Source organism: Mobula hypostoma, chromosome 3, assembly GCF_963921235.1.
Source record: "Mobula hypostoma chromosome 3, sMobHyp1.1, whole genome shotgun sequence".
NCBI classification, from domain to species: Eukaryota; Metazoa; Chordata; class Chondrichthyes; order Myliobatiformes; family Myliobatidae; genus Mobula; species Mobula hypostoma.
Window position 1 is genome coordinate 153,112,551 of NC_086099.1, and position 26,347 is coordinate 153,138,897.

Sequence of the window (26,347 nt, forward strand, 5' to 3'; positions counted from 1 at the left end):
CAGAAATAATGAATAAGACGGCTGTGATGTTAATAAAATTTCATGACACCTCTAATATAGCAGATCTTGGCCATATGATCAGTTATGTAAATAGAATGTAAACCACATTTATTCCAGTGCTAGGGTTGACAGATTTTTAATGACAGGTAAGTTGATGAAGAAACAGATGAATAGTCCTTTAAGCTAAGAACAGATAATGGAAAAACATAGCAGGGTCAAGGGCCCATGTGGTCTACTTTCTCCTATTTATTCTAGTTATTATATTAATTTGGGTCCAAATAGTTGCTTGCATCATTACTGCCTTAGTAATATCCATCAAGCAGCCTTGTGGAGAACGTGTAATTTGCAGTCTAGCCACATTTTCACCATTTACTCCCAATGAAAGTCAGTTCATTCATTCTGCTGTATTTCATTGTCTGCCTTTGTTACTCATGCTGTCTTCAGCCTGGCAGGTAACAGTGCAACCAGGACCCCTTGCTTCTGGTTTCTAAACATCCAAGACCAGAGGCAACTTGCTGTGTCTATCCTGTTAGATGCCATGAGAGTTTTATATTTCAATAAAATCAATGAATGTGTAACCTTTGAAATTCCTGACACTAATAAATTTTAAACAATATGGCAATCTGGGACATGATCTGCTACTGATTTCCAATATCATGAGCCTATTGGCTCAGTAGGAATTGCATAAAAATGCAAACTAATGGATGCTTGAGGATTAGCACAGACTTTGGGCTGAAGAGCCTGATTCCATGTTGTATGATTTAACATGTATATATGCTGAATACCTTATGCTGCACAGAGAATCAGGATCAGATTTATTCACTGACTTGTATGACATGGAGTTTATTATTCTGCCGCAGCAGCACGGTGCAAAGACATAAAATCACTATAAATTGCAGAAAAGGAATAATGAGGTAATGTTCAGGTACCATTCAGAAATCTGATGGCAAAGGGGGAAGAAGCTGCCTCTGAATAATTGAATGTGGATTTTCAGGCTCTTGTAGCTTCAGAAGGTGGCATGCCCTAGTTGACGTGGGTCTTTATTGATGAGTGCTCCCAGTAAGGTGGTGGGTTGTTCCTGTGATGGAACTGGCGGAGTCTGCAACTTTTTGCAGTCCAGCTCCGTACCAGGCTGTGGTGTAACCAGTCAGAATGTCCTCCACCCTATATCTATAGAAACTTGCAGGAGTCTTTGGTGATATACAGTACTATGCAAAAGTCTTGGGTGCGTATATTTAGCTAGGGTGCCTAAGAGTTTTGCACACTCGTGTATTTGTCAATGTGGAACAGAGAGCGAGTTTGTAAATCTGGCAGGAGAAAAGGATGTTGGAATGGTGAGAAACGAGTGCTGCAGGAGAGGTGTGGGAAAGGTGGCAGAGTGCCAGGGCGGGGACATGGCGCAGCTGCAGTCACACCCAGGCCTCAGACACCAGGCAAGGTTATTTGATTCTGGTGCTTCCCGCTTCCTCCCCTCTCCCATCCCCTCCTTTCCAACCATGATTCCCCTCTCTCTACCCCCTTCCCACAGTGGCAAATTGGAGACAATGTGCATTAAAATGCAGCACTTCACAGGACTTTTGGCATTTGAACAGAGGCCGATCAGAATTTATTAGTCATGGTCATACTTCATTGATCCCGGGGGAAATTGGTTTTTGTTACAGTTGCACCATAAATAATAAATAGTAATAGAACCATAAATAGTTAAATAGTAATATGTAAATATTATGCCAGTAAATTATGAAATAAGTCCAGGACCAGCCTATCGGCTCAGGGTGTCTAACCCTCCAAGGGAGGAGTTGTAAAATTTGATGGCCACAGGCAGGAATGACTTCCTATGACGCTCTGTGTTGCATCTCGGTGGAATGAGTCTCTGGCTGAATGTACTCCTGTGCCCACCCAGTACATTATGTAGTGGATGGGAGACATTGACCAAGATGGCATGCAACTTAGACAGCATCCTCTTTTCAGACACCACTGTGAGAGAGTCCAGTTCCATCCCCACTACATCACTGGCCTTACGAATGAGTTTCTTGATTCCGTTGGTGTCTGCTACCCTCAGCCTGCTGCCCCAGCACTTAACAGCAAACATGATAGTGAGGACAAATAAAAATAAGGCGGGGGCAAGTGGAGTGGACAGTGTTAGAGTGTGGATTTGAGACTTTAGCTCTAAGGCTTCAGCAACAAGAGACTCGAGTGAGAGAAGGCAAAAAAAAGCTCTGATTTTTTTTTTCCAGTTTATTTATTGTTTCCTTTCTTGTAATTGCAGAGTTAGAACAATCGGGATCCCAGGCAGGATAGTTGAATGTTCCTCTTGCGAGATGTGGGAAGGCAGGGAGACCTCCAGTGTCTCTGATGACTTCACCTACAAGAAGTACATCCAGCTGTAGCTTCTAACACTCTGTGTTAAGGAGTTGGAGCTGGAACTGAACGATCATTCGGGAGGCTGAAGGGGTGATAGGACATATAAGAGAGGTAGTTACATCCAAGGTGCAGAACACAAGAAACTGAGTGATAGTCAGGAGGATGAAAGGGGTTTATCAGCCAGAGCAGAATACCTCTGTGGCCATTCCCCTCAGAAACAGGTATATCATTTTGGATTCTTTTGGGTGGGATGACCTAGCAGAGGAAAGTCACAGTGGTCAGATCTCTGGCTCTGTGGCTCAGAAGGGAAGTGGGGAAAAGAAGTGAGCTGTGGTGATAAGAGATTCATTAATTAGGAGAACAGAAAAGAAATTCTGTGGATGAGAATGAGATTCCTGAATGAGATGTTGCCTCCCGAGTGCCAGGGTCCAGGACGTCTCGGATCAAGTCCTCAACATTCTTAAGTGGGAGGGTAAGCAGCCAGACATGGTTCTGCAAAGTGAGTTCAGGGAGATCGGTGCTAATTTAAAGGACAGGACCTCCAGGGTAATGATCTCAGGATTGCTACCCTTTGCCACATACGAATGAGGCCAGTAATAGAAAGATCCTACAGTTTAACACATGACTAAAGATTTGTTGTAGGAGGGAGGGCTTCATATTTTTTGATCATTGGGCTCTCTTCCAGGGAAGGTGGGATCTGCACAGAAGAGATGGTGCTGGGGTGGGGGGATATAAACGAGTTGCAGGGGTATGGGGACCAGAATACCTGAACAGAGTGGAGTGGTTGTGGAGACATCTTGTTAAGACCTCAGGTAAAGTCACGAGTCAAAAGGGTAAGCATGTGATGGGACTAATAGTCTGAGTTGCATATATTTCAATGCAGGGAGTATTGTAGGAAAGGCTGATAAGCTCAGGAAATTCATCAACACATTAGACTTGGTTAAAGGCGGAGCACGACTGGCAGCTCAATATTTTGGGGTTCCTTTAGGTGTGATACAGTGGGAGGGGTGGTGTAATTAGGGAAAATGTCATGGCAGTGCTTAGTCAGGACAAACTGGAGAACTCATCTACTGAGGCTTTAAGGGTGGAACTGAGGAATAAGAAAGGTCTGACCACATTAATGGAGCTATATCTAGGCCACCCAACATTGCGCAGGATTTTGAGGAACAAATTTATAGAGAGATTGCAGACTGTTGAAAGAAACATAAGGTTGTGATAGCAGGTGATTTTAACTTCCCACATATTGAGTAGAACTCCCATACTGTAAAAGGACTAAATGGCATAGAGATATGTTAAGAGCAAAAGAATTGCACGGGAAAACTGGAAGATCAGAATGGTAATACGAAGACAACTGCATTGCTCTAAAGAACACTGTATAAGGACATTCTTACCCTTGGCCATTAGGTTCTACTAGACAATGGGGTGACCCGTTGGGGCACCCTTTGAGAGAAGGGTAGTGCAGTCTAATGTGACCAGAATGAACATTAAATTTTCCTGAATGCTATTGGTATCGCTTTGCTTTGGAAACTGAAGTAGAAAACCTCAGTTATTAAAGAAGAACTACGCATAGCAAAGCAAATATAGCTCCTCCTCATTTAACGAAGGACACTTTTGATGGCATCATTTCTGGTTTACCTGTGTTACGTACCCCGTAACTGGGTTGCCAAACCAGCAGAAATGGACCACTTAGTTGGAATCTGGTTTAACAGAAACTAATAAAGTTTTATTAAAGAAATAAGTAACACAGTACTCTAATCGTAAGGATATAAGTGCAACAGGTTAGCAATGATAAAACACACATGTACACAGAACTAGGGTAATAGGAATCAATCAAGCTCTATCGCAGTCTAGGGGTAAAATGATCAGTCTCAAGTGACGCAGAGTTCAGTTCAGCTTAGTACAGTTCGCAGTAATCGCTGTTGCGCCATTGGGGGGAGAGAGAGAGAGAGATAATATGCAAATCTGATTCAGACAGACCTTTGTTCTTCGCAGTTAGCTTTTGGGAGAACCCTTTTAATGTCTTCTGTGGTCACCGACTATGACCCCTCCGTTCCGGAAACGACCTTTCTTCCGCGGTGAACCCGGCACCCAGGCAAGGGCGGACACACACACACCAGGTTCCTGCCGATCGTACCTTTTCACCCTGTGCGTCTATGGTCGGTTCCCGCGACCAGACCTCCAACTCCCACCAACTTGTGGGGACACACCGCTCTTCCAGGGTCTTGTGATCTCGTGGTGTCTCGTGCCTTAGCGAACCTGTTCCTTTTATCCCCCTGCTGGGGTATCGCCTGTCCATCAAACTTCAAACAGTTCAGGTTCAAAGCAACCGGTCTGTTAATACTCTTAATTGTGTTTCTCTTCCGTTATCTCTCTCTCCTCTCTCATTAACATTTTGAACACGTCTCCATTGTCTCCCTTATCTCTCTCATCAGTATCAATCTTCTGATGACTTGGTTTGTCGTCACATCTGCTACCCTCGTTCCTCTTGTCATCATCCTGGAGACATGCAGTCCTTTCATCCCCCATCTCTTCTGTTCATTCTTTGTCTCTGATCCTGGAGACGTGCATTTCTCAGCTCCTTTGTCTCTTCCTCTATCCTCCTTCTGTGCCTGTTTTTGTCCTTCTGGAAACGTGCATGCTTCTCCTCCTCCTGTTTCTTCTTCTCTCATCTTTTTTTGTCCTGACTCTTTGATCCTGGAGTCGTGTGGCCCTGACCTCATCTGATTCTTGTTCTCTCCCTCTCCTTGCTGCTTCCCGACGATGTTTGATGACATCTCTTGACCATAATGTCCCCCTTCTCTTTCCACGTGGCATAATTAGGCTGAGGATTTTTTTTACCCTAATGCTGGATAGCAGATATGACGCACGAACACCAAAGTGTAAACGTAACTTTGCTAGATCAAATAACGACAGCACAGGAAAATTGTTACTTATCTTTTCACCCGTTTATTTCTTCGAGCTCAGCCAGCGAGTGAACTTGGACCCGACATCAGGGAAAGAACTTTTCTCATCTCCCCGGCGGTTCTACAAGTTCACTGCCTGATGTTGGAATTGTCAGAAGTTATAAGGCCACCGATACAAAAGAACAATCAATTTGGTAACCATTCTGGTCAAGTCAATGGACTATTGATACAGAGAACAATCAGTTTGATAACTATTCCGGTCAAGTCAATGGACTATTGATACAGAGAACAATCAGTTTGATAACTATTCTGGCCAAGTCAATGCACTATTGATACAAAAGTACAATCAATTTGTTAGACACTCCAGCCACCTTAATTAAAGAAAAGAATGTCCTACCTGGTTTGCTGGAGCCACAACTTAATTACAAGGATAAGTACATTTGTCAAATTTATGCTTTAATTAAGAAAGGAATGTTCTGTCTAATTTCCATCAGGTACTGCTTTTTGTCAAAATCAAAAGGTGTGAAAAGCCCAGAGACATCTATGTAGATCTGGGCGAACTTTAACCCTTATCTTGCTCCAAAGAAGGCACCTGTGAGACATTATTCAAACACACTGCAGTCACAGACATAGTACTGAATCCATTGTTTACAGGAATCTTGAGAATCCCCCATTCCCTTAAACTTTATCAAAAGGATACTGATTATTCTTGATGATGCAGTTGGCGCTCTCCTAAATGGATGTGATATAGTCACCGCTGTTCTTTGACTGCAGCAAAGGGTTTTATGGGTGTCTCGAAGTACGTCATTGCAATAAGATTTAATTATCTCTTATTGATGGGTGACTGTTAGATCTGTCCCAATCCTGCACATGCTGATGATGATTAGCAAAATGTAACCCCTTGAAATAGAGCTGCCCTGCCTTTTTGCTCCGGTAGGTGTCGCTGCTGAGACTGGCCTTGCGCAGGCGTTGGGTTGTCGCATCTCGATTTTCATGATGGCCGATCGGGTCTCGGGTAAAAGCCAGCCTGTTGATTTTTGGCGAATGAGCAATTTTATACGAATATATGACCCTGAACTTCGCCTGCATTCTGTAAGTTAGCGCATTTTAATTCAGTTTAGCCAAAAAAAAATGCCACTGTAATGCACCATTTGCGCTAATTGGGGATCACAAACAGACAGACAGAACATGAGAGTTTTAGTAGTATATGGATAATGTGTCAAGCTATAGCTGGGGAAGTGATGACCACCTTCTATTACACTGTTTGAGGTAGCTTATTTTTTGTTCTTTCCTACTTCTCTTCTAATATTTGTATATCTGTGCACTTATAATGCTTCTGTGACACTGTAATTTCCTTTGGGATCAATAAACTATCTATCTAATCTATACATAGAGCCAAAAAAGAGATGGGGGAGATCTTACATGGATTTTTTGCATCTGTATTTACTCGGTAGACAGTCTATAGAAATGAGGCAAAGCAGCAGTGATGTCGTGGACCCTATGCAAATTACAGAGGAGGAAGTGTTTGCTACCTTGAGGCAAATCAGGATGGACAAATCCCTTGAACCTTGTGGGAGGCGCGTAGAAATTGCAGCGGCCCTAACAGTGATATTTAATTTATCCTTTGTGACAGTTGAGGCACTGGAAAGTTAGAGTATAGCTAATATTGTTCCGGTGTTTACGAAAGGCTCTAAGAATAAGCCAGGAAATTGTAGACCGATGAGCCTGACGTCAGTAGTGGAAAAGTTATTTGAAGATTTTCTAAGAGACTAGATATGAGAATTTGGATAGACAGGGACTAATTAGGCATAGTCAGCGTGGCTTTGTGCGTGATAGGTTATTTCTAACCAATCTTATAGTTTTTCGAGGAAGTTGCTAGGAAAGTTGATGAAGGCAAAGCAGTGGATGTTGTCTCAATAGACTTCAGCAAAGCATTTGACAAGATTCCACATGGAAGGTTGGTCAAGAACTTTCAGTCACTTGGCATTCAAGTTGAGATAGTAAATTGGATTGGAAATTGGCTTTGTGAGAAAAGCCAGAGATGTTGGTAGTAAACAGTTGCCCCTCTGACTGGAGGCTTGTGGCTAGTGGAGTGCCACAGGGATCATTGCTGGGTGATAATGTAGTTAATCGGATCAGCAAATTTGCAGATGACACTAAGATTGGGAGTGTACTGGACAGCAAGGAATACTGTTGAAGCTTGTAGTGGGATCTGGACCACCTGGAAAAATGGTTGCAAAATGTCAGATGGAATTTAATGCAGACAAGTGTGAGGGGTTGCACAGTGAGCAGAAGGGCACGTGGAGTGTGCTGGAACATAGAGATCTGGGAATACAGGTCCATAATTCAGTGAAAATGGTGCCACAGGTAGGTAGGTCTGTAAAGAAAGCTTTTGGTACATTAACCTTCATAAATTGAAGTGTTGAGAACAGGAGTTGTGTTGTTATGTTGAAGTTGGAAAAGGTATTGGTGAAGCCTAACTTGGAATATTGTGTGCAGTTTTGGTCACCTACCTATAGGAAGATGTAAATAAGATTGAAAGAGTACGTAGAAAATTTACAAGGATGTTGTCAAGACCGGAGGACCTAAATTAGAAGGAAAGATTGAATAGATTAGAACTTTATTCCCTAGAATGTCGTGAGGGGAGATTTTGAAAGAGGTATACAAGTTATGAGGGGCATAGATAAGGTAAATACAAGCAAGCTTTTCTACTGAGGTTGGGTGAGACTACAACTAGAGTTCATGAGTTAAGGGTGAAAGGGAAACTTCTTCACTCAGAGGGTGAAATATAACTTCTGCACAGTACTGTACTGAATGTCCTCAAACACTGAACGAAGTAGAACTGCTGGTATGCTTTCTTTATGATCATATCAATGAGTTGGACCCAGGACTGCCCTCTGATGTTTATGGCCAGGAACTTGTAAGTGCTCACTCTTTCCACTGCTGACCCCACAGTGCGGACTGGTGCGTGTTCTCACGACGTCCCCTTCCTGAAGTCGACAATCAATTCTTTATGTTGCTGATATTGTCTGCAAGATTGTTGTCACAACACTATTCAGTAGAGAGAATAGAGCAGTGGACTAAGCATGAAGGTACAGCAGTGTTGGTGTCAGTGAGGAGATGTTATTACTGAACTGCACTGACTGTGGTCTCCTGATGAGAAAGTTGAGGATCCGTTTGCAGAGGAGGTAGCAGAAAGTGGAGCAGGTTTGGAAGCTTGGTGATTAGTCCTAAGGGGATACTTGTGTTGAACGCTTAGTTGTAATCAGCTTGATGTATGCTTTGCTGAAAGTTCAAAGTAAATTTATTATCTAAGTATGTGTAGGTCATCATATACTACACTGACGTTTATTTTCTTGTGAGCATTCACAGTGGAACAAAGAAATACAATAAACCAGTCAAGAACTACACACAAAGATTGACAAACTACCACTGTGCCGATGCAAGCACCCCTGCCCCCCAAAAAAAATTGAGAACCTGAATTGTAGAGTCCTTGAAAGTGAGTCCATAGGCTATGGAGTCAGTTCATTGTTGAGGTGATTGAAGTTATCCCCGCTTGTTCGGGAGCCTGATTGAAGTGTGATAACTGTTCCTGAAATTGGTGGTGTGAGACCTAAGGCTCCTGATCCTCCTTTCCAATGGTAGCAGCGAGAAGAGATGGGCATATTTGATGATGATGGGTAAACATGAGGAATTCTGCAGAAGCTGGAAATTCAAGCAACACACATCAAAGTTGCTGGTGAACGCAACAGGCCAGGCAGCATCTCTAGGAAGAGGTACAGTCGACGTTTCAGGTGGAGACCCTTCGTCAGGACTAACTGAAGGAAGAGCTAGAAAGAGATTTGAAAGGGGGAGGGGGAGATCGAAAATGATAGGAGAAGACAAGGGGGGGAGGGATGGAGCCAAGAGCTGGACAGGTGATTGGCAAAAGAGATACGAGAAGATCATGGGACAGGAGGCCTGGGGAGAAGGAAAGGGGGGAGGGGAGGGAAAAAAATGAGACGATGGGCAAGGGGTATAGTCAGAGGGACAGAGAGAGAAAAAGGAGAGTGAAAGAAAGAATGTGTGTATATAAATAACGGATGGGGTACGAGGGGGAAGTGGGGCATTAGCGGAAGGTAGAGAAGTCAATGTTCATACCATCAGGTTGGAGGCTACCCAGACGGAATATAAGGTGTTGTTCCTCCAACCTGAGTGTGGCTTCATCTTGACCGTAGAGGAGGCCGTGGATAGACATGTCAGAATGGGAATCGGATGTGGAATTAAAATGTTTGGTCACTGGGAGATCCTGCTTTCTCTGGCGGACAGAGCGTAGGTGTTCAGCAAAACGATCTCCCAGTCTGCGTCGGGTCTCGCCAATATACAGAAGGCCACATCGGGAGCACCGGACGCAGACTGGGAGATCGTTTTGCTGAACACCTACGCTCTGTCCGCCAGAGAAAGTAGGATCTCCCAGTGGCCACACATTTTAATTCCACATCCGATTCCCATTCTGACATATCTATCCACGGCCTCCTCTACGGTCAAGATGAAGCCACACTCAGGTTGGAGGAACAACACCTTATATTCCGTCTGGGTAGCCTCCAACCTGATGGAATGAACATTGACTTCTCTAACTTCTGCTAATGCCCCACCTCCCCCTCATACCCCATCCATTATTTATTTTTATGCACACATTCTTTCTCTCTCTCTCCTTTTTCTCCCTCTGTCCCTCTGACTATACCCCTTGTCCATTCTCTGGATCTCCCCCCTCCCCTTTTTCCTTCTCCCTGGGCCTCCTGTCCCATGATCCTCTCATATCCCTTTTGCCAATCACCTGTCCAGCTCTTGGCTCCATTCCTCCCCCTCCTGTCTTCTCCTATCATTTTGGATCTCCCCCTCCCCCTCCCACTTTCAAATCTCTTTCTAACTCTTCCTTCAGTTAGTCCTGACGAAGGGTCTCCGCCTGAAACGTCGACTGTACCTCTTCCTAGAGATGCTGCCTGGCCTGCTGTGTTCACCAGCAACTTTGATGTGTGTTGATGATGATGGATGTTGCTCTTGTGGCAGTGCTCCTTGTAGTTGTGCTCAATGGTGGGATGGCTTTCCCTGTGATGTACTGAGCAGTATCCACTACTTTTTGCAGGCTTTTTCATTGTTGGACATTGGTCTTTCCATACCAGACCATGATACAACCAGTCAGGATACTGTTCATCAGTAGAAGTTTATCAAAGTTTTAGATGACCATGCTGAATCTGTGAAAATTTCGAAGAAAAGTACTACTGTGCCGCCTTTGTAGTGGTCTCGGGACAGATCCTCTGAAATGATAACACCAGGGAATTTCGAGTGTACTGACCCTCTCCACCTCCGATTCCCTAATGAGTACTGGATCATGGACCTTCAGTTTCCTCCTCTAGTAATCAATAATTAGCTCTTTGGTTTTGTTGATGTTGAGTGAGATCACTCAACCAGATTTTCAGTCTCCCTCATAAATGCTGATTTGTCACTTTCTTTGGTTTGGCCAATAACTGTGGTGTCATCAGCAAACTTAAATGTGGCATAGGAGCTGCACGTAGCCTCACTTGTAAACATAAGATGAGTAGAGCTGGGGCCTAGGTGTACAGCCTTGTAGTGATACTTGTGTTGATGGAGATTGTGGAGTGGATATTGTTTGCAATCTTAACTGAATGGGGTCTGCAAGTGAGAAAATCGAGGATCCAGTTGCACAAGGAGGTATTAAGGCTTATGCTGTGGAGATTGACTCGTTTTGAGGGGACAATAGTGTTGATTGCTGAGCTGTACTCAATGAAGAGCACCCTGATACATGTATTTACATTGACCGGATATTCTCGAGCTGAGTAGAGAGTCAATAAAATGGCATCTGCTGTTGACCTGTTGTGCTGGTTGGGCATTAGCATGATTGAAACCTACTTGAAGCAACTGAGTACCTCAGACTGCCAAGTGAAAAGCGAAAGGTGTCAGTAACCACTCCAGCCACTTGATTAGTACAGATCTTCAGTACTTGGCCACGTTCACTGTCTAGGCCAGATGCTTTCCATGGGTTCACCCTTCTGAAGGATGTTCTCACATAGGCCTCAGAGTAAATTCACAGCGTTTGTGGTTGTCTAGGTTCTCCATTGCAGAACTATTAAAGCTATGTTTGCTGTAGACTGGGGTGGCAAATATAGATTCAATGCAACCAATTAGGATTTGCCTGAAAGAAAATTATTGATCAAACTTTGTCCCTGTACTGTTGATTTAGAAAGAAACAGTTGCTTTTGTTTTAAATACTACTGAGAAATCAAATTTTTCTTTTGTTTTATAGACTGCCACATTGGATTCTATTGGTGAGAATAAAAGTGTGGCTGCAGATTCTAGTCCAGGACATGTAGAGTCTGCAGTAAAACCTCTGGCCTTTAAGGATCCAAATTTTGTTGTAAGTACTTTTGTCATTACTAGTAATTCACTTTGCTCTTTAACCTTTGGCTGCCAGATGTAGCCTTTCCTTTCCATCACTCAAAATAGAATTCTAGTTCTTCAAGGAGCTTTATAATTGTCAATAGGATTTGTTTGGCTGAACAATTGGAAATTTACAGAGCTTTTTGGTTAATCCCAACTCTCACCTCTTGTGTGTGGTCTGCAAGGCTGTGCATGAAGAACTCAAGGAAGTAGAAGCAGGGGTAGGCCACCCGGCTGTCTCAAATCTGCCTTAACATTTAATATGACCGTGGTTAAGTGCCCAAGGTTCTCTTGCATGTCTGTTTCACATAGTCTTCAATCCTTCCCTTTTCTTAGTTCCTTCGTCTCTAACACATCTGTTCCAAGGATACTGATTTCCTTTCCAGACATCAGATATGTCCTCTTCCTTCAAAGAGCAGATGTTTCCTTCCTTCACCATTGTTGCTACCGTCACCAGCATCTCCATTTCCCAAACATCTGTGCTCACCCCATCTTCCCGATGCCTTAACGGTAATAGAGTTCCCCTTGTCCTTACCCCTTGAGCCTCCGCATCTAACACATCATCCTTCACAATTTCCACTATTCTATCACCAAACGTACCTTTACCTCCCCCCTACTCTCTGCAGGGATTGTTCCTTCTGCAATTTGTCCTCTCATCCCTCCTGGCACTTGGCCCTGCAAGTGGTCAAAGTGGTACACCTCCTTTCTCACTTCCACTCATGGCCCCAAACAGGCCTTCCAGGTGAAGCAACATTTCACCTGCGAATCTGCTTGGATCATCTGTTGTGTCCGGCGCTCTCGATGCAGCTTCTGCATTGGTGAGACCCGTCGTAAATTGGGGCACCACTTCATCAAGCACCCCTCCATCCACCAAAAGCAGAACTTCCCAGTAGCCAAACATTTTAATTCTGATTTCTGATCCGGCATGTCTGTCAATGGCCTCCTCTTTTGCCATGATGAGGCCATCCTCAGGGTGAAGGGGTGATGACTTCTATTCTGTCTGGGTAGCCTCCGACCTGATGGCATGAATATAGATTACTCCTGCTTTTAAAAAAAAAAAAAAAAAAAAATTCTCTATTTCCCACTCTATCCTCTTGCCTCTTCTCACCCGCCAATTACCTCCCCCTGGGTCCACTCCTCCTTCCCTATCTCCTGTGGTCCACTCTCCTCTCCTATCAGATTCTTTCCCCTCCAGCCCTTTATCTTTCCTATCCACCTGGCTTTACCTACTGTCCTTTCCTTTCCCGCCCACCAACCTTTTTACTCTGCTGTATTACCCCTTCCTTTCCAGTCCTGAAGAAGGGTCTCAGTCCAAAACATCAACTGTTTTTTATCTCCATTGACGGTGCCTGACCTGAGTTTCTATAGCATTTTGTGTGTGGTGCTTTATCATTTGTTTCCATTTTAATGGCTGGGAATAATTGCATTTGGCAAGAAGAAATAACTTTTGTGTATAAATAGTAATTTTATATTTGCCTTTGTCATGGATTCCTGTAGGTTTGTTTAAATAACCAATTAATAACATCTGCAGTGTTGTGTCATTTAATCAAAAAGATGAAAGATGCTTGCTGTATTTAAAATATACCCTCATTCTCCTACAATTTTTAAGTTTTTTTGTAATTATGAAACATTTGTTTAATCTTGCAATGTTTTGACAGTTTGCTGCAAGTAAGAAACCTGAAAAATAGAATTGTAACACATCAGTGCCATCCTAAAATCGTGCTGTTCGTATTATGTGACCAAAGGGTGCGTCTCAATATCCCTCCATATTTGTGTGACAAAGGCTGCTTTTTCCCAGTGTAAATGACTTTGAATGATGCTGCAATTGTAAGCATATTGCAGTAAGAGAGATACCAATTTGTCCACTCAGAAAAAGGCACATTGTCCATGCCAGCTATCGAGCATCCATCTATACCAATCCCATTTTTAGCCTTACTTGCCCCAAAGCCTTTTCTGTCTTGACAATTCAGGCAGATACTACTTAAATGTTGTACATGTTTCTGCCTCCAGCACCCCTTCAGGCAGTGCTTTCTGGAAACCAACCACCCTCAGACTCCCTTTAAAGTTATCAACCTGTTAAATCTATGAATTGTACTCATCTGCTGTGTGGAAAAATTGCATATTGCACATAATATTACAGTGGTATGCAAAAGTTTGGGCGTCCCTGGTCAAAATTTCTGTTACTGTGAATAGCTAAGCGAGTAAAAGATGAACTGATTTCCAAAAGGCATAAGGTTAAAGATGGCACATTTCTTTAATATTTTAAGCAAGAAAACTTTTTTATTTCCATCTTTTACAGTTTCAAAATAACAAAAAAGGAAAAGGATCCGGAGCAAAAGTTTGGGCACCATGCATGGTCAGTACTTAGTAACACCCCCTTTGGCAAGTATCACAGCTTGTAAACGCTTTCTGTCGCCAGCTAAGAGTCTTTCAATTCTTGTTTGGGGGATTTTTGCCCACTCTTTCTTGCAAAAGGCTTCCAGTTCTGTGAGGTACTTGGGCTGTCTTTCATGCACTGCTCTTTTGAGGTCTATCCACAGATTTTTGATGTTTAGGTCAGGGGACTATGAGGGCCATGGCAAAACCTTCAGCTTGCACCTCTTGAGGTAGTCCATTGTGGATCTTGAGGTGTGTTTAGGTTCGTTATCCTGTTGTAGAAGCCATCCTCTTTTCATCTTCGGCATTTTTACAGACGGTGTGATGTTTGCTTCCAGAATCTGCTGGTATTTTAACTGAATTCATTCTTCCCTCTACCAGCAAATGTTCCCCGTGCCACTGACTGCAACACAAGCCCAAAGCATGATCGATCCACCCCCGTGCTTAACAGTTGGAGAGGGGTTAGAACATAGAACATAGAATAGTACAGCATAGTACAGGTCCTTCGGCCCACAATGTTGTGCCGACCCTCAAACCCTTCCTCCCATATAAGCCCTCACCTTAAATTCCTCCATATACCTGTCTAGTAGTCTCTTAAACTCACTAGTGTATCTGCCTCCACCACTGACTCAGGCAGTGCATTCCACACACCAACCACTCTCTGAGTAAAAAAACCTTCCTCTACTATCCCCCTTGAACTTCCCACCCCTTACCTTAAAGCCATGTCCTCTTGTATTGAGCAGTGGTGCCCTGGGGAAGAGGTGCTGGCTATCCACTCTATCTATTCCTCTTATTATCTTGTACACCTCTATCATGTCTCCTCTCATCCTCCTTCTCTCCAAAGAGTAAAGCCCTAGCTCCCTTAATCTCTGATCATAATGTATACTTTCTAAACTAGGCAGCATCCTGGTAAATCTCCTCTGTACCCTTTCCAATGCTTCCACACCCTTCCTATAGTGAGGTGACCAGAACTGGATACAGTACTCCAAGTGTGGCCTAACCAGAGTTTTATAGAGCTGCATCACTACATCACGACTCTTAAACTCTATCCCTCGACTTATGAAAGTTAACACCCCATAAGCTTTCTTAACTATCCTATCCACCTGTGAGGCAACTTTCAGGGATCTGTGGACATGTACCCCCAGATCCCTCTGCTCCTCCACACTACCAAGTATCCTGCCATTTACTTTGTACTCTACCTTGGAGTTTGTCCTTCCAAAGTGTACCACCTCACATTTCTCTGGGTTGAACTCCTCTGCCACTTCTCAGCCCACTTCTGCATCCTATCAATGTCTCTCTGCAATCTTTGACAATCCTGTACACTATCTACAACACCACCAACCTTTGCGTCGTCTGCAAACTTGCCAACCCCCCCTTCTACCCCCACATCCAGGTCATTAATAAAAATCACGAAAAGTAGAGGTCCCAGAACTGATCCTTGTGGGACACCACCAGTCACAACCCTCCAATCCGAATGTAATCCCTCTACCACGACTCTCTGCTTTCTGCAGGCAAGCCAATTCTGAATCCACCTGGCCAAACTTCCCTGGATCCCATGCCTTCTAACTTTCTAAATAAGCCTACCCTGTGGAACCTTGTCAAATGCCTTACTAAAATCCATATAGATCACATCCACTGCACTACCCTCATCTATATGCCTGGTCACCTCCTCAAAGAACTCTATCAGGCTTGTTAGACACGATCCGACCTTCACAAAGCCATGCTGACTGTCCCTGATCAGACCATGATTCTCTAAATGCCTATCGATCCTATCTCTAAGAATCTTTTCCAACAGCTTTCCCACCACAGACGTAAGGCTCACTGGTCCATAATTATCCGGACTATCCCTAGTTCTTTTCATGAAATTCTGCACCCTTTTTTCTCCAAACGTACCTCTGCTCATAGCGGCCAAAAAGTTCATTGAAAAAGTTCAAAAGAACATCTAAACAAGCCTGATGCATTTTGGAAACAAGTCCTGTGGACTGATGAAGTTAAAATAGAACTTTTGGCCGCAATGAGCAAAGGTATGATTGGAGAAAAAAGGGTGCAGAATTTCATGAAAAGAACCCCTCTCCAGCTGTTAAGCATAGGGGGTGGATCGATCATGCTTTGGGCTTGTGTTGCAGCCAGTGGCACGGGGAACATTTACTGGTAGAGGGAAGGATGAATTCAATTAAATGCCAGCAAGTTCTGGAAGCAAACATCACACAATCTGTTTTTTTTTTAAAAAGCCAAAGCTGAAAAGAGGATGGCTTCTACAACAGGATAATGATTCTAAACACACCTCAAAATCCGCAATGGACTACCTCAAGAGGCGCAAACTGAAGGTTTTGCCATGGCCCTCACAGTCCCCCGACCTAAATATCATCAAAAATCTGTGGATAGACCTCAAAACAGCAGTGCATGCAAGGCGGCCCAAGAATCTCACAGAACTAGAAGCCTTTTGCAAGGAAGAATGGGTGAAAATCCCCCAAACAAAAATTGAAAGACTCTTAGCTGGCTACAAAAAGTGTTTGCAAGTTGTGATACTTGCCAAAGGGGGTGTTACTAAGTACTGCCATGCATGGTGCCCAAACTTTCGCTTCAGGCCCGTTTCCTTTTTTGTTATTTTGAAACTGTAAAAGATGGAAATAAAAAAAGTTTTCTTGCTTAAAATATTAAAGAAATGTGTCATCTTTAACTTTATGCCTTTTGGAAATCAGTTTATCTTTTACTCGCTTAGCTATTCACAGTAACAGAAATTTTGACCGGGGTGCCCAAACTTTTGCATACCACTGTATAAGTGTGGCCTAACCAAAGTTTTATTCAGCTACAGTATGATTTGCCAACTTTTATACTCAAGACACCAGTCATCTCCTCCCTTACTTTCCTTAGAATTTTGGGATAAATTGCATCAGGCACTGGATTCATCACCCAACATTGCTCATTAGTATCAACATGCCCTGGAATATTAATACTGTATATCCCTCCAAAATCTCACTGTCATCCAAATAGTTCCCCTTGGAGAGTACCAATGCAAATTGCTCTTCTGGTATGTCGCCCATTTCCTCTGGCACTATGCCTTAAATGTCCCTTCCCTTTCCCTAGCTACATTCTTGCTCCACATGTATGTATAAAATGCTCTGGGGTTTTCCTGAATTCTATTTGCCAAGGATGTTTCTTGGCTCCTTTTAGCCTTCCTAATTTCTCGTTAAGTTCTTTCCTGCTTTCTTTGTTATCCTCTAAAGAACTACCCAATTTCAGTTTCTTAAATAATATATAGCTTTTTTTCTCTTTTTAACTAAAATTATGATTTTTTAAAAATCTTTCCTCCTCATTGGAATGTGCTGGTCCTAAACTTAAATCAGCTGTCCTTCAAAAGATTCCCACATGTCAGATGTGGACTTGCCTTCAAACAACTGCTTCTGATCAGATTTCTCCTCTTTGTGCCCAATACAACAGTATTGGGCACAAAGAGTCTTTCCCCAGTTTGACACTTTAAGCCAAGAATCAATCTTGCCCTTTCCATAACTACCTTTAAAAACTGTGGAATTATGGTCATTGTTGCAGAATGCTCCCCCACTGAAACCTTGATCACCTAGCCAGGCTCATTAAAGGTCTAGTATGGTCCCATCTCCAGTTATTGTTTCAAGAAACCCTCCTGGGAGCACCAAACAAATTCTGCCAGTTGAGCCTCTAATTTCTGATGGCTCCTCTGGTTTAAGGATATTTCTGACCCCTCAGCTCATGTTGAGAATGCTAAAGATGAAGAGGAATGTATGAGAATGGTGTATTCTGGTGAGGCGTCTCTGCATCTTTCATGATATGCCTGCATGTCTGTTCCTCCGGCTCCTATATACCTACTCAAAGGCTATACTATAAACTCCATCTTTATTTACCCGTATGGCCTTGCTGAGCAAACCCTCCAAAATGTTCTCTCTTAAATGCAGTCATGACATTCTCTCTACCTCTTTATATCCTATTCTGTTATGTCCAAAACTTCTGTACATTGGAATATTGACCTACCATTTTACAACTACAACTAATTCTGAGCTGTTTCATGGCTTGTTTAATTAGCTAATATTAGTATTTTCAGCATGGAAGTAGCAGTTCAACAGGGCTTCCTTTGGGGAAATTTGTAGTCAAGCTATTCTTATTGTGCTGTGTCAAGTAAGCAGTTTGAAAATATTAGTATTTTATTTGATTCTCTTCATTATTTGGACACAGATAGACATTTATATGGTTTAATTTATTTGTTCCTGAGCAGGTTCTGAGTGATATTTTTGAAACTATAAATCCAATGTTTGTTGATCATGTGAACAGGTTGAAGCAAGCATTATTTCCAAGAATAACACAGTAAATGTGTATTGCCTATTGCAGTTCTTTTGAAATGGTCTCTTAATTTCTAGCATTCTGGCATTGGCGGTGCAGGTGCAGGCAAGAAGAGCCGTGTCTGGAAAAATCTGAAACAAATTCTTGCAGCAGAGAGAATGCTACCATGGAAGCTAAACGATCCGAACTGTAAGTTCCTTTGACAGTTTATTATATTTTCAGAATATGTCCAAAATGTACGTTGAAGCCTGGCAAGATTTTTGTAGTTGTTGTTAACACAGGTTCTACCATTTTTATTTTCCTCCATCTGCATTTTCACTGCAATTTCCCTAATCCCTGAGAAACTTGTGTTTGTAATTTGGTGCCTACAATAGATCAAATAAGAATCAAACACGTGTTCTTTCTTCTCTTGTATATTCAAGAGAGCTGTTTTTTTAACCTGATTCCAGAATGATTTAACAACTTTTTACATCTTCATAACTTATGCAAAGTTTGTTTTTAAATTATTGAGGAAAAAGCATTACCATAAGAACATATGATTAATTAAAGCATCTCGGGGTTGACTACAATAAAATTATTATAATCGTAGGCTTTTGAATAATGGATATATTAGATTTAGTAATAAAATATGATCAATTATAAACATGGCAAAATTAAATTTTCATTTTAGAACATTGCTGATATTTATTAGAAAAATTTCCATAATGCTGAAATTTCTAATTTGCATCTTACAATTAGCATATAAATTAGTAGTATTTCTACTTTGTAATTGTGGGTTGAAGTTTTGTCACAAAAGTGTAATAAGCGGTGCTGTTATTCTGCTGTATGAAATTGACAGATATTCAGAATCGGATTTGATATCTCTGGCATATGTAGTGAAATTTTGTTTTATGGCAGCAGTACTTCGCAGTACATACTAATAAAAGAAACTATGAATTACAATAAATATATTTTTAAAAATTACATGAGTAGCACAAAAATGAGCAAAATAAATAGTAAAGTAGTGTTCATGGGTTCATTGTCCATTCAGAAATCTGATGGCAGAAGGGAAGAAGCTGTTCCTGAAACGTTGCATGCATCGTCAGGCTCCTGTACCACCACCTTGATGGTAGCAATTAGAAGGCGGCTTATCTTGGGTGATGGGGGATGTCGCCTTTTTCAAGGTGTCTTTTGTACTTGGGAGGATAGTACCCCTGATGGAGTTAGCCGTGTTTACAACTTCCTGCAGCTTTTTCAGATCCTGTGTGGTGGCACCTTCATACCAGATTGGGATACAACCGGCTAGAATGAATTCCACAGTACATCTGTAGAAATTTGAGAGTGGCTTTGGTGGCATATCAAGTATCCTCAAACTCCAAATGAAATATATTCACTTTCCTGCCTTCTTTGTAATTTCATCAGTATGTTGGGCCCAGGATTGATCTTCAGAGATGTTGACACTCAAGAACTTGGAACTGCTCACCCTTTCCACCTCAGATCTCTCGATAAGAGTGGGTGTGTGTTCCCTCAACTTCAATTCCTGAAGGCCACAATCAATTCTCTGGTCTTACTGATGTTGAGTGCAAGGTTGCTTTTGCAACACCACTCATCCAGTTGATCTGTTTTGCTCCTGTATGCTGCTTCGTCCCCATCTGATATTCTGCCAACAATAGCTGTGTCATCGGCATTGTCAAGGTGATCCAAGGCCGAGCAGAAAGCTAAGATTGCATCTGCTGAAGATCTACTGTGCCGAAAGACAAATTGCAGCGGGTTCTGGTCCTTGCTTAGACAAGAGTTAAGGTCTGACCATGACGAGCCTTTCAAAGCACTTCATCACGGTAGATATGAATGCAACTGGGTGATAGTCATTGAGGCAGCTCACCCTGCTCTTGGGCACTGGTATAATTGTTGCCTTTTTGAAGTAGCTGGGAACCTCCAGCTGCAGCAGTGAGAGCAGTGAAGATGTCTTTGAATACTCCAGCCAGTTGGCACAGGTTTTCATACCCCACCAGGTACACCATCCACACAGCTATTGATAAAGTCAGGGACAACTGTGATGTATTCATTCAGATTCAAAGATAAATCCCTGAATGTTGTCCAGTCCACTCAAAGCAGTCCTATAAATACTCCTCCAACTCACGACTATGCCTTCTTGGTCCTCACCACTGGTGCTGAGGTCTTTAGACTCTGCCAGTACGCTGGGAGTAGAATATTTTAAGCTTTAATATTTTAGACTAAGTTAATAAGATTGTGTAAAAACCCAATTTATTGTGAGAAATGAAATTGTTTATTGAAGGAGTATGTGGTCTTGATTTTGGTGGTGTGGTCATAGTTTGAAGATGTGCAGAAATCTAGCTTTCCTAGAATATTACTAGAAATAATATTTTTGAGCGATTATTAGTGTTTTCAAAATATGTAACCCCATGTGTTTTTATATGTTTGTAAAAATGTCATGTTCACCTAGTCAGGTGTTGATTTCCCATTTCTTTTGAATTTTCAGATTGCAGCATAGATGCTCTTCCTTCCTTTAAACCAGCCAAAAAGTACTCAGATATTTCAGGACTTCCTGTAAGTAAAGTGCATTGTTTTATTTCATTGCATTGAGTTAATGCAAAAAGCTCAATCTTTTATGCAATGCTATTCTCCAAAGTTAGGCTACACCACGTTGTTTGTACCTCAAAGGCTCGATATATTTTCCCGAATAATGAAGTAGTGACAATTTTCATTATATGGCCCCTTTAAAATAAAAAAAAATGTGCTTTTGAAACAAACAAAAAAAAGTTCAAATGTCTGGGGAAAAATAGACATTTACAAAAAACAAATGCTTCACCAAATTATTATTTAAAGGAGCTGGTGGGGGGTGCGGTTCACTGACAGCATGGCCACAAGTAAACATCAAATAGACACTGGTAGCTAAAAGCTTAGTGAGGAATGAGAACATGAAAAATATAAGCAAAAGGTTATGATTTGTAACTAATTGATGAATAAGCTTCAAAATGTATGTCATAATATTTCTTTGCGATGTTATACATACAATCATGAAGGGTCTTGACAAATTTTGCTTGCTTTCATGCGAGAATATAGAACTAAGAAATCACCATTTACGAGTAAGGGATCATCCATTTAAACCGGAGTAAGCAGTATTTTCCTGTGAAATAGTTGTTTTTGAACCCTTAACCTCAGAATGAGATGGAAGCAGTGCCTTTGACTATTTTCAAGGGAGCACTGCATAGAGACGCTTGATAAATAAGGAAGTGAGAAGACATGAATATGGTGGTTAGAGGCAGGTCAGTCAGAATCTTATTAAATAATCGAATAGTATTGGGGCCAAACGACATACTCCTAATCTTAGGTGCCTCCTGTCCTTAATAAAGTAGCCACTGAGTGTATGTTCATGGTCTTCTGCTGTAGCCCTTCCACTTCAAGGTTCAATGTGTTGGGCATTCAGAGATGCTCTTCTGCACACCACTGTTATAACTCATGGTTATTTGAGTTGCAGTCACCTTCCTGTCAGCTTGAATCAGTCTGGCCATTGTCCTCTGATCTCTCATTAACAAGGCATTTTCACCCACAGAACCCCTGCTCCTTGGTTTTTATTTTTTGTTTTCCACACCATTCTCTGTAAGCTCTGTGTGAAAATCCTTGGAAATCAGCAATTTCTGTAGTACTCAAACCACCGCAACTGTAACCAACAATCATTCCACAGTCAGTGTCACTTCGATCACATTTGCTTCCCATTCTGAGGTTTGGTCTGAACAACTGAACCTCTTGACTGTGTCTGCATGCTTTTTATGTACTAAGTTGCTGCCTCACAATTAGCTGTTTAGCTATTTGCATTACCGAATAGGTGTACCTAATAAAGTGGTCACTGAGTATTATATAATACATATTGGAGATGAGAACACCATTGAGATAACAAAATTCATTAATTGATTGAATCATTGTAAAAGTTTCTGCCAGTTTTCTTCCATCATCTCTGATAGCTACCATTATGAACAGTTTTCATTGGTGTGGGCTCTTATTCTATTTACAGGATATTTTTGTGCAAAGATAAGTGAGCAGATAGATTATTAAGGAGATAATGGAATCTAATTCTGCCTTTATTGTGTATGTATGCAGTCTTATTTTTCTGTCTCCTGAAGACCTTGATTGTCACTACAATTGCAACCAAAGAGGGCCTGACGTATTTAATGTAAAACAGCTTTTAAAGTAGGATTGTATTTGTATAATGCTTTTCATGACTTGGAATGATAAGCACTTTACAGCCTATGAAAGCTCTTGAAGTATGGAATCACAGCAGCTCGCACACACATAATAAATATACAGGTTTCCCCCGCCATCTGAAGGTACAGCATTCCTATGAAACGGTTCGTAAGCCGGAATGTCGTAAAGCGAAGAAGCAATTACCATTTATTTATATGGGGAAAATTTTGTGAGCATTCGCAGACCCAGAAGTAACCTACCAAATCATGCCAAATAACACACAAAACCCGAAATAACATGTAGTAAAAGCCGGAATGATATGATAAATACACAGCCTGTATCAAGTAGAAATACTTTTCCACAATCATTGCCTGAACTGTTCTCTGTAGCAAAACTCTCATGCAAGCACTGTCGACAAAAACACGGCGCGAGTGCTCTCCAGTAACCTTTAAGCTAAGAAGCTGCCAAATCATACCAAATAACGCATAAAAATACACAGCCTGTATAAAGTAGAAATAATGTATGTACAGTGTAGTATCACTTACGGGAATCGGAAAGACATTGAGCACACTGCTGGTGTGTTAAGCTGAGTCGTCGGAGGTTGGGGTGGTGCAGTGGCCCCCACCCTCCGGGCAGCGATCCGATACCGATCCGTGAAGCATGCAGGGGTACAGCGGTAGCTGGAATGCACTCAGCACATCTTTAAGAAAAAAGCCAAAATAAACAAGCTAATTAATTAGGTGCTGCCCGGTTCGTAACTGTCGGCCCAGATCAGGGGCGACGCAATCGGCAATCGCCTCTGATCTGGGCCAACGTTTACGTGCCGGGCGGCACCTAATTAATTAGCTTGTTTATTTCGGCTTTTTTTCTTAAAGATGTGCTGGGTGCCTCCCGGCTACTGCTGCATTCTCTGCGAATCGGAATCTGTCCACAGCTCAGGGGTTGGGGTGGTTGAACACTGAGGTGTCGTCTGTTTCCATCAGGGCAGGCAGGTCATCTTCTATGCCTGCCTCGATGTCGAAGGTCGAGGTTTGTCATCTGCTGAGGCTGATTGGAAGGCTTGCTTGACTGCTTAGCCTCGCGCGTTTTTTAGATCATACAGTTCTTTGTAAGGACTCAAACTATCCTGCAAATATGCCCTAAACCGACGTACCCTTGCAAAATTAAAGTCGTACTTTATCATTGCAGCGAAAATCTCACGCAGTTGCTTCACGTTCAGTTCCTTTCGGTCCGTTCGCTACTGCACTCAGTTTCAATTGTTATCCTTTCCTCTTCCAATTGCATCAGCTCTTCATCTATCAGTTCTTGGTCATGGGATGCCAAAACCTCTTCAACATTATCTTCGTCAACTTCCACAAGCCAAACTCACTTTGTCCTTACTTCGTTCACCACGCTCGAAACGCTTAATTATGTCTGGTTTTACAGTAAATGTAACACCCTTACGAGCTCTTTCAGGCTTTTCTGATACCTTAGAACTCACCTTGCTAATGGATGCTCACAGGCACGTGTTTAAGCAATGCTGGCTAGAATGCAGTTCCGAATCCGGGGGAGAGCGGCTACTCGGGGCGTGCGCTGCCTTTTTTTGCGTGCTGCTGTTTTCGTAACAGTGAAAACACTTTCTGTTAGGAAAAACAGGGAACTAATGCAGGTCTTTGGTAACAGCGAGGTTTCGTAAAGTGAATGTTCGAAAAGCGGGGGACACCTGTATACAAAAAGCAATCTTGCCAGCACGTTTCCAGCTGCCACAGAAAAGTCATACAATGCAAAAATATCTTATACTTCCGTTTTACAACCTTGTGTTGAGTGAATCATAATTAGATGCAAATGGTCATTTTACATAGATTTATCATCTAAGAAGCTCAGCATAGCTTTTTCATTCTTTTACCCTATACTTCTGTGTACGAAGTCCATGTTGCCATTTGCTTTTATTAAAATTCTGTCCTTCATAGACTTCCTGTATAGCACTTGTTCCCTCTCATTATTGGATCTGGTTTAGAATTTTGCCATTTACTCTCTTATTTTACCTGCCTAATATATCACATCACAGTACAGGAGTTTTCACTATCTATGTACTGTACATATCCATTCCAGTTAGCAATGTTCACTGATAACCTCATTGTTATCATACATCCAAACTTGTCATTTGTAAATTTTAAAATTTTACCTTGAATATTCATGCTTGGTTGTTAATATGTATTAAAAGCAAAGTTCCAGCATTTTTAATCTGGTCATGGGAAATGGACATCACAGGCATTGTCTGTATTTATCGTCCATCTCTCATTACTTGAACTAAAGGACTATAAAGAGTCAACCACACTGATCTCAGTTTATTGACCAAAGTGGATAAAGAGGGCAGAGTTACTTTTATGAAGGACATTATTGAACCAGATGAGCTTTGAAAATTAAGTAATTTTATTACTGCTGTTATTGAAGCCCTCTTTTTCTTAAATTTCCATTTTTTAAAATTTAATCCTTGTATTTAAATACCTCAGCTGCCTTGAAGGGATTCATGCTCATCTCTGCATCAGTGGTCCAGCCCTCTGGGACATTTACCTTCCGTTGCAACAGCAAATGGAGCTTTGCTTTGTAAAGACGAGTCAGGTGGGGATAGAGGGCATATGTGAAGAGGTAGATGCCAGAAGTAGCCATTGGTCATTCTGTAACTTTTTCAGGCCACCTTTATATAGTGGGAAGATTTACGTATACACCTTCATCTCTAAGCAATCTAGGATTTAACTTGTCTGGGCCAGGTGACTCATTCACCGTAATGATGACCAGAATTTTCAGTATACTGTCCTTATCAATTTGCATATCATCTAGTTCTACCTCTCTTACTCAGACCTAGTTATTATCCTCTTGCTGAATTTAACCCAACCGTCTCAGTAGTTGTATCCACACTTTGCCTGTTTATTCAGTAAAAATTGTTCTTAGAAAGGCTTTCAGGTTCCCTTTCATGTTAACTGCTAGAATGTTTTCCTGTAGCTTCTTTCTCACTTTCATATCCTTTCTCACTTGCCCTCTATTTTCTATATTCAATCAGTTCTGGCTTTTATTATCAATCTGGAATATGTCATGTTTTATTTCAATCTACAGGGCTTTAAGCCGCAATTGTTCCATTACTCCATATGTCTGGTCTTGCCCCTATACTTGTTCCTAGAACAACAGCAGAGTCTCTCTTTATTTCACCCTGCCAGCTTCCATATTCAGCACATTAACTTGTATAACCTCCATTCTCTTCATGTAATACTACAACCAGACAGATGTTCTCTTCCCTTGCAATGTAAGAGTTGCAACACCTGCCTCTTTACCTCCTTTTCCCATCATCCAGGCACCCAAGCACTTCCTCCAGGCAAAGCAGTGTTGTATTTGTATGATATTCAATAAAGTTTTCTACATTGCGTGCTTTGGTGTGGGCTGCTTTACCTTAGGGAATGTAATTATATGTCCATTTCACTTATCTGTATCCAGAACATTTGTCCGGCCTAGAAGGACAATCCTAAGCTGTCAGATGCTATCATGCTCCCAGTTTGGCCTCTTGTACTGTTGGATAAAGAGTAGCATCTGTGATGAGGTGGAGACCAAGAGAAAATGGCCATCAACCTGAAACCTTTTGATTCTCGTGCACAAAATCTGCCTGACCTCTAAATATTTCCAGCGTTTTGTTTTTATACAATCAGTTTAGAACTTTCTAAAGTTCAAAGTATGTATACTATGTACAACATTTAGATTTGTCTCCTTACAGGCAGCCACAAAAAAGAGAAATCCTAAAGAACCCA

The 26,347-nt window shown here is 41.8% G+C and overlaps 2 protein-coding genes across 3 annotated transcripts in view; one reads left to right on the top strand and one right to left on the bottom strand.

Moving 5' to 3' along the window:
• galnt1 (UDP-N-acetyl-alpha-D-galactosamine:polypeptide N-acetylgalactosaminyltransferase 1) overlaps nt 1-26,347 on the bottom strand; it is a 161,203-nt gene that overhangs the window by 115,514 nt on the left and 19,342 nt on the right. The window lies entirely within an intron of this gene.
• ino80c (INO80 complex subunit C) overlaps nt 1-26,347 on the top strand; it is a 33,979-nt gene that overhangs the window by 2,698 nt on the left and 4,934 nt on the right. Inside the window, exons 1-4 of one of the 2 annotated variants that reach the window (XM_063043910.1) lie at nt 6,005-6,356; nt 11,569-11,679; nt 18,467-18,578; nt 20,869-20,936. In XM_063043910.1, the coding sequence (XP_062899980.1) occupies nt 6,258-6,356; nt 11,569-11,679; nt 18,467-18,578; nt 20,869-20,936 (390 nt within the window). In that variant the 5' untranslated portion in view covers nt 6,005-6,257. Of the gene's footprint in view, nt 1-6,004; nt 6,357-11,568; nt 11,680-18,466; nt 18,579-20,868; nt 20,937-26,347 lie in introns of those variants that run through there. The other variant, XM_063043909.1, reaches the window with a different exon arrangement.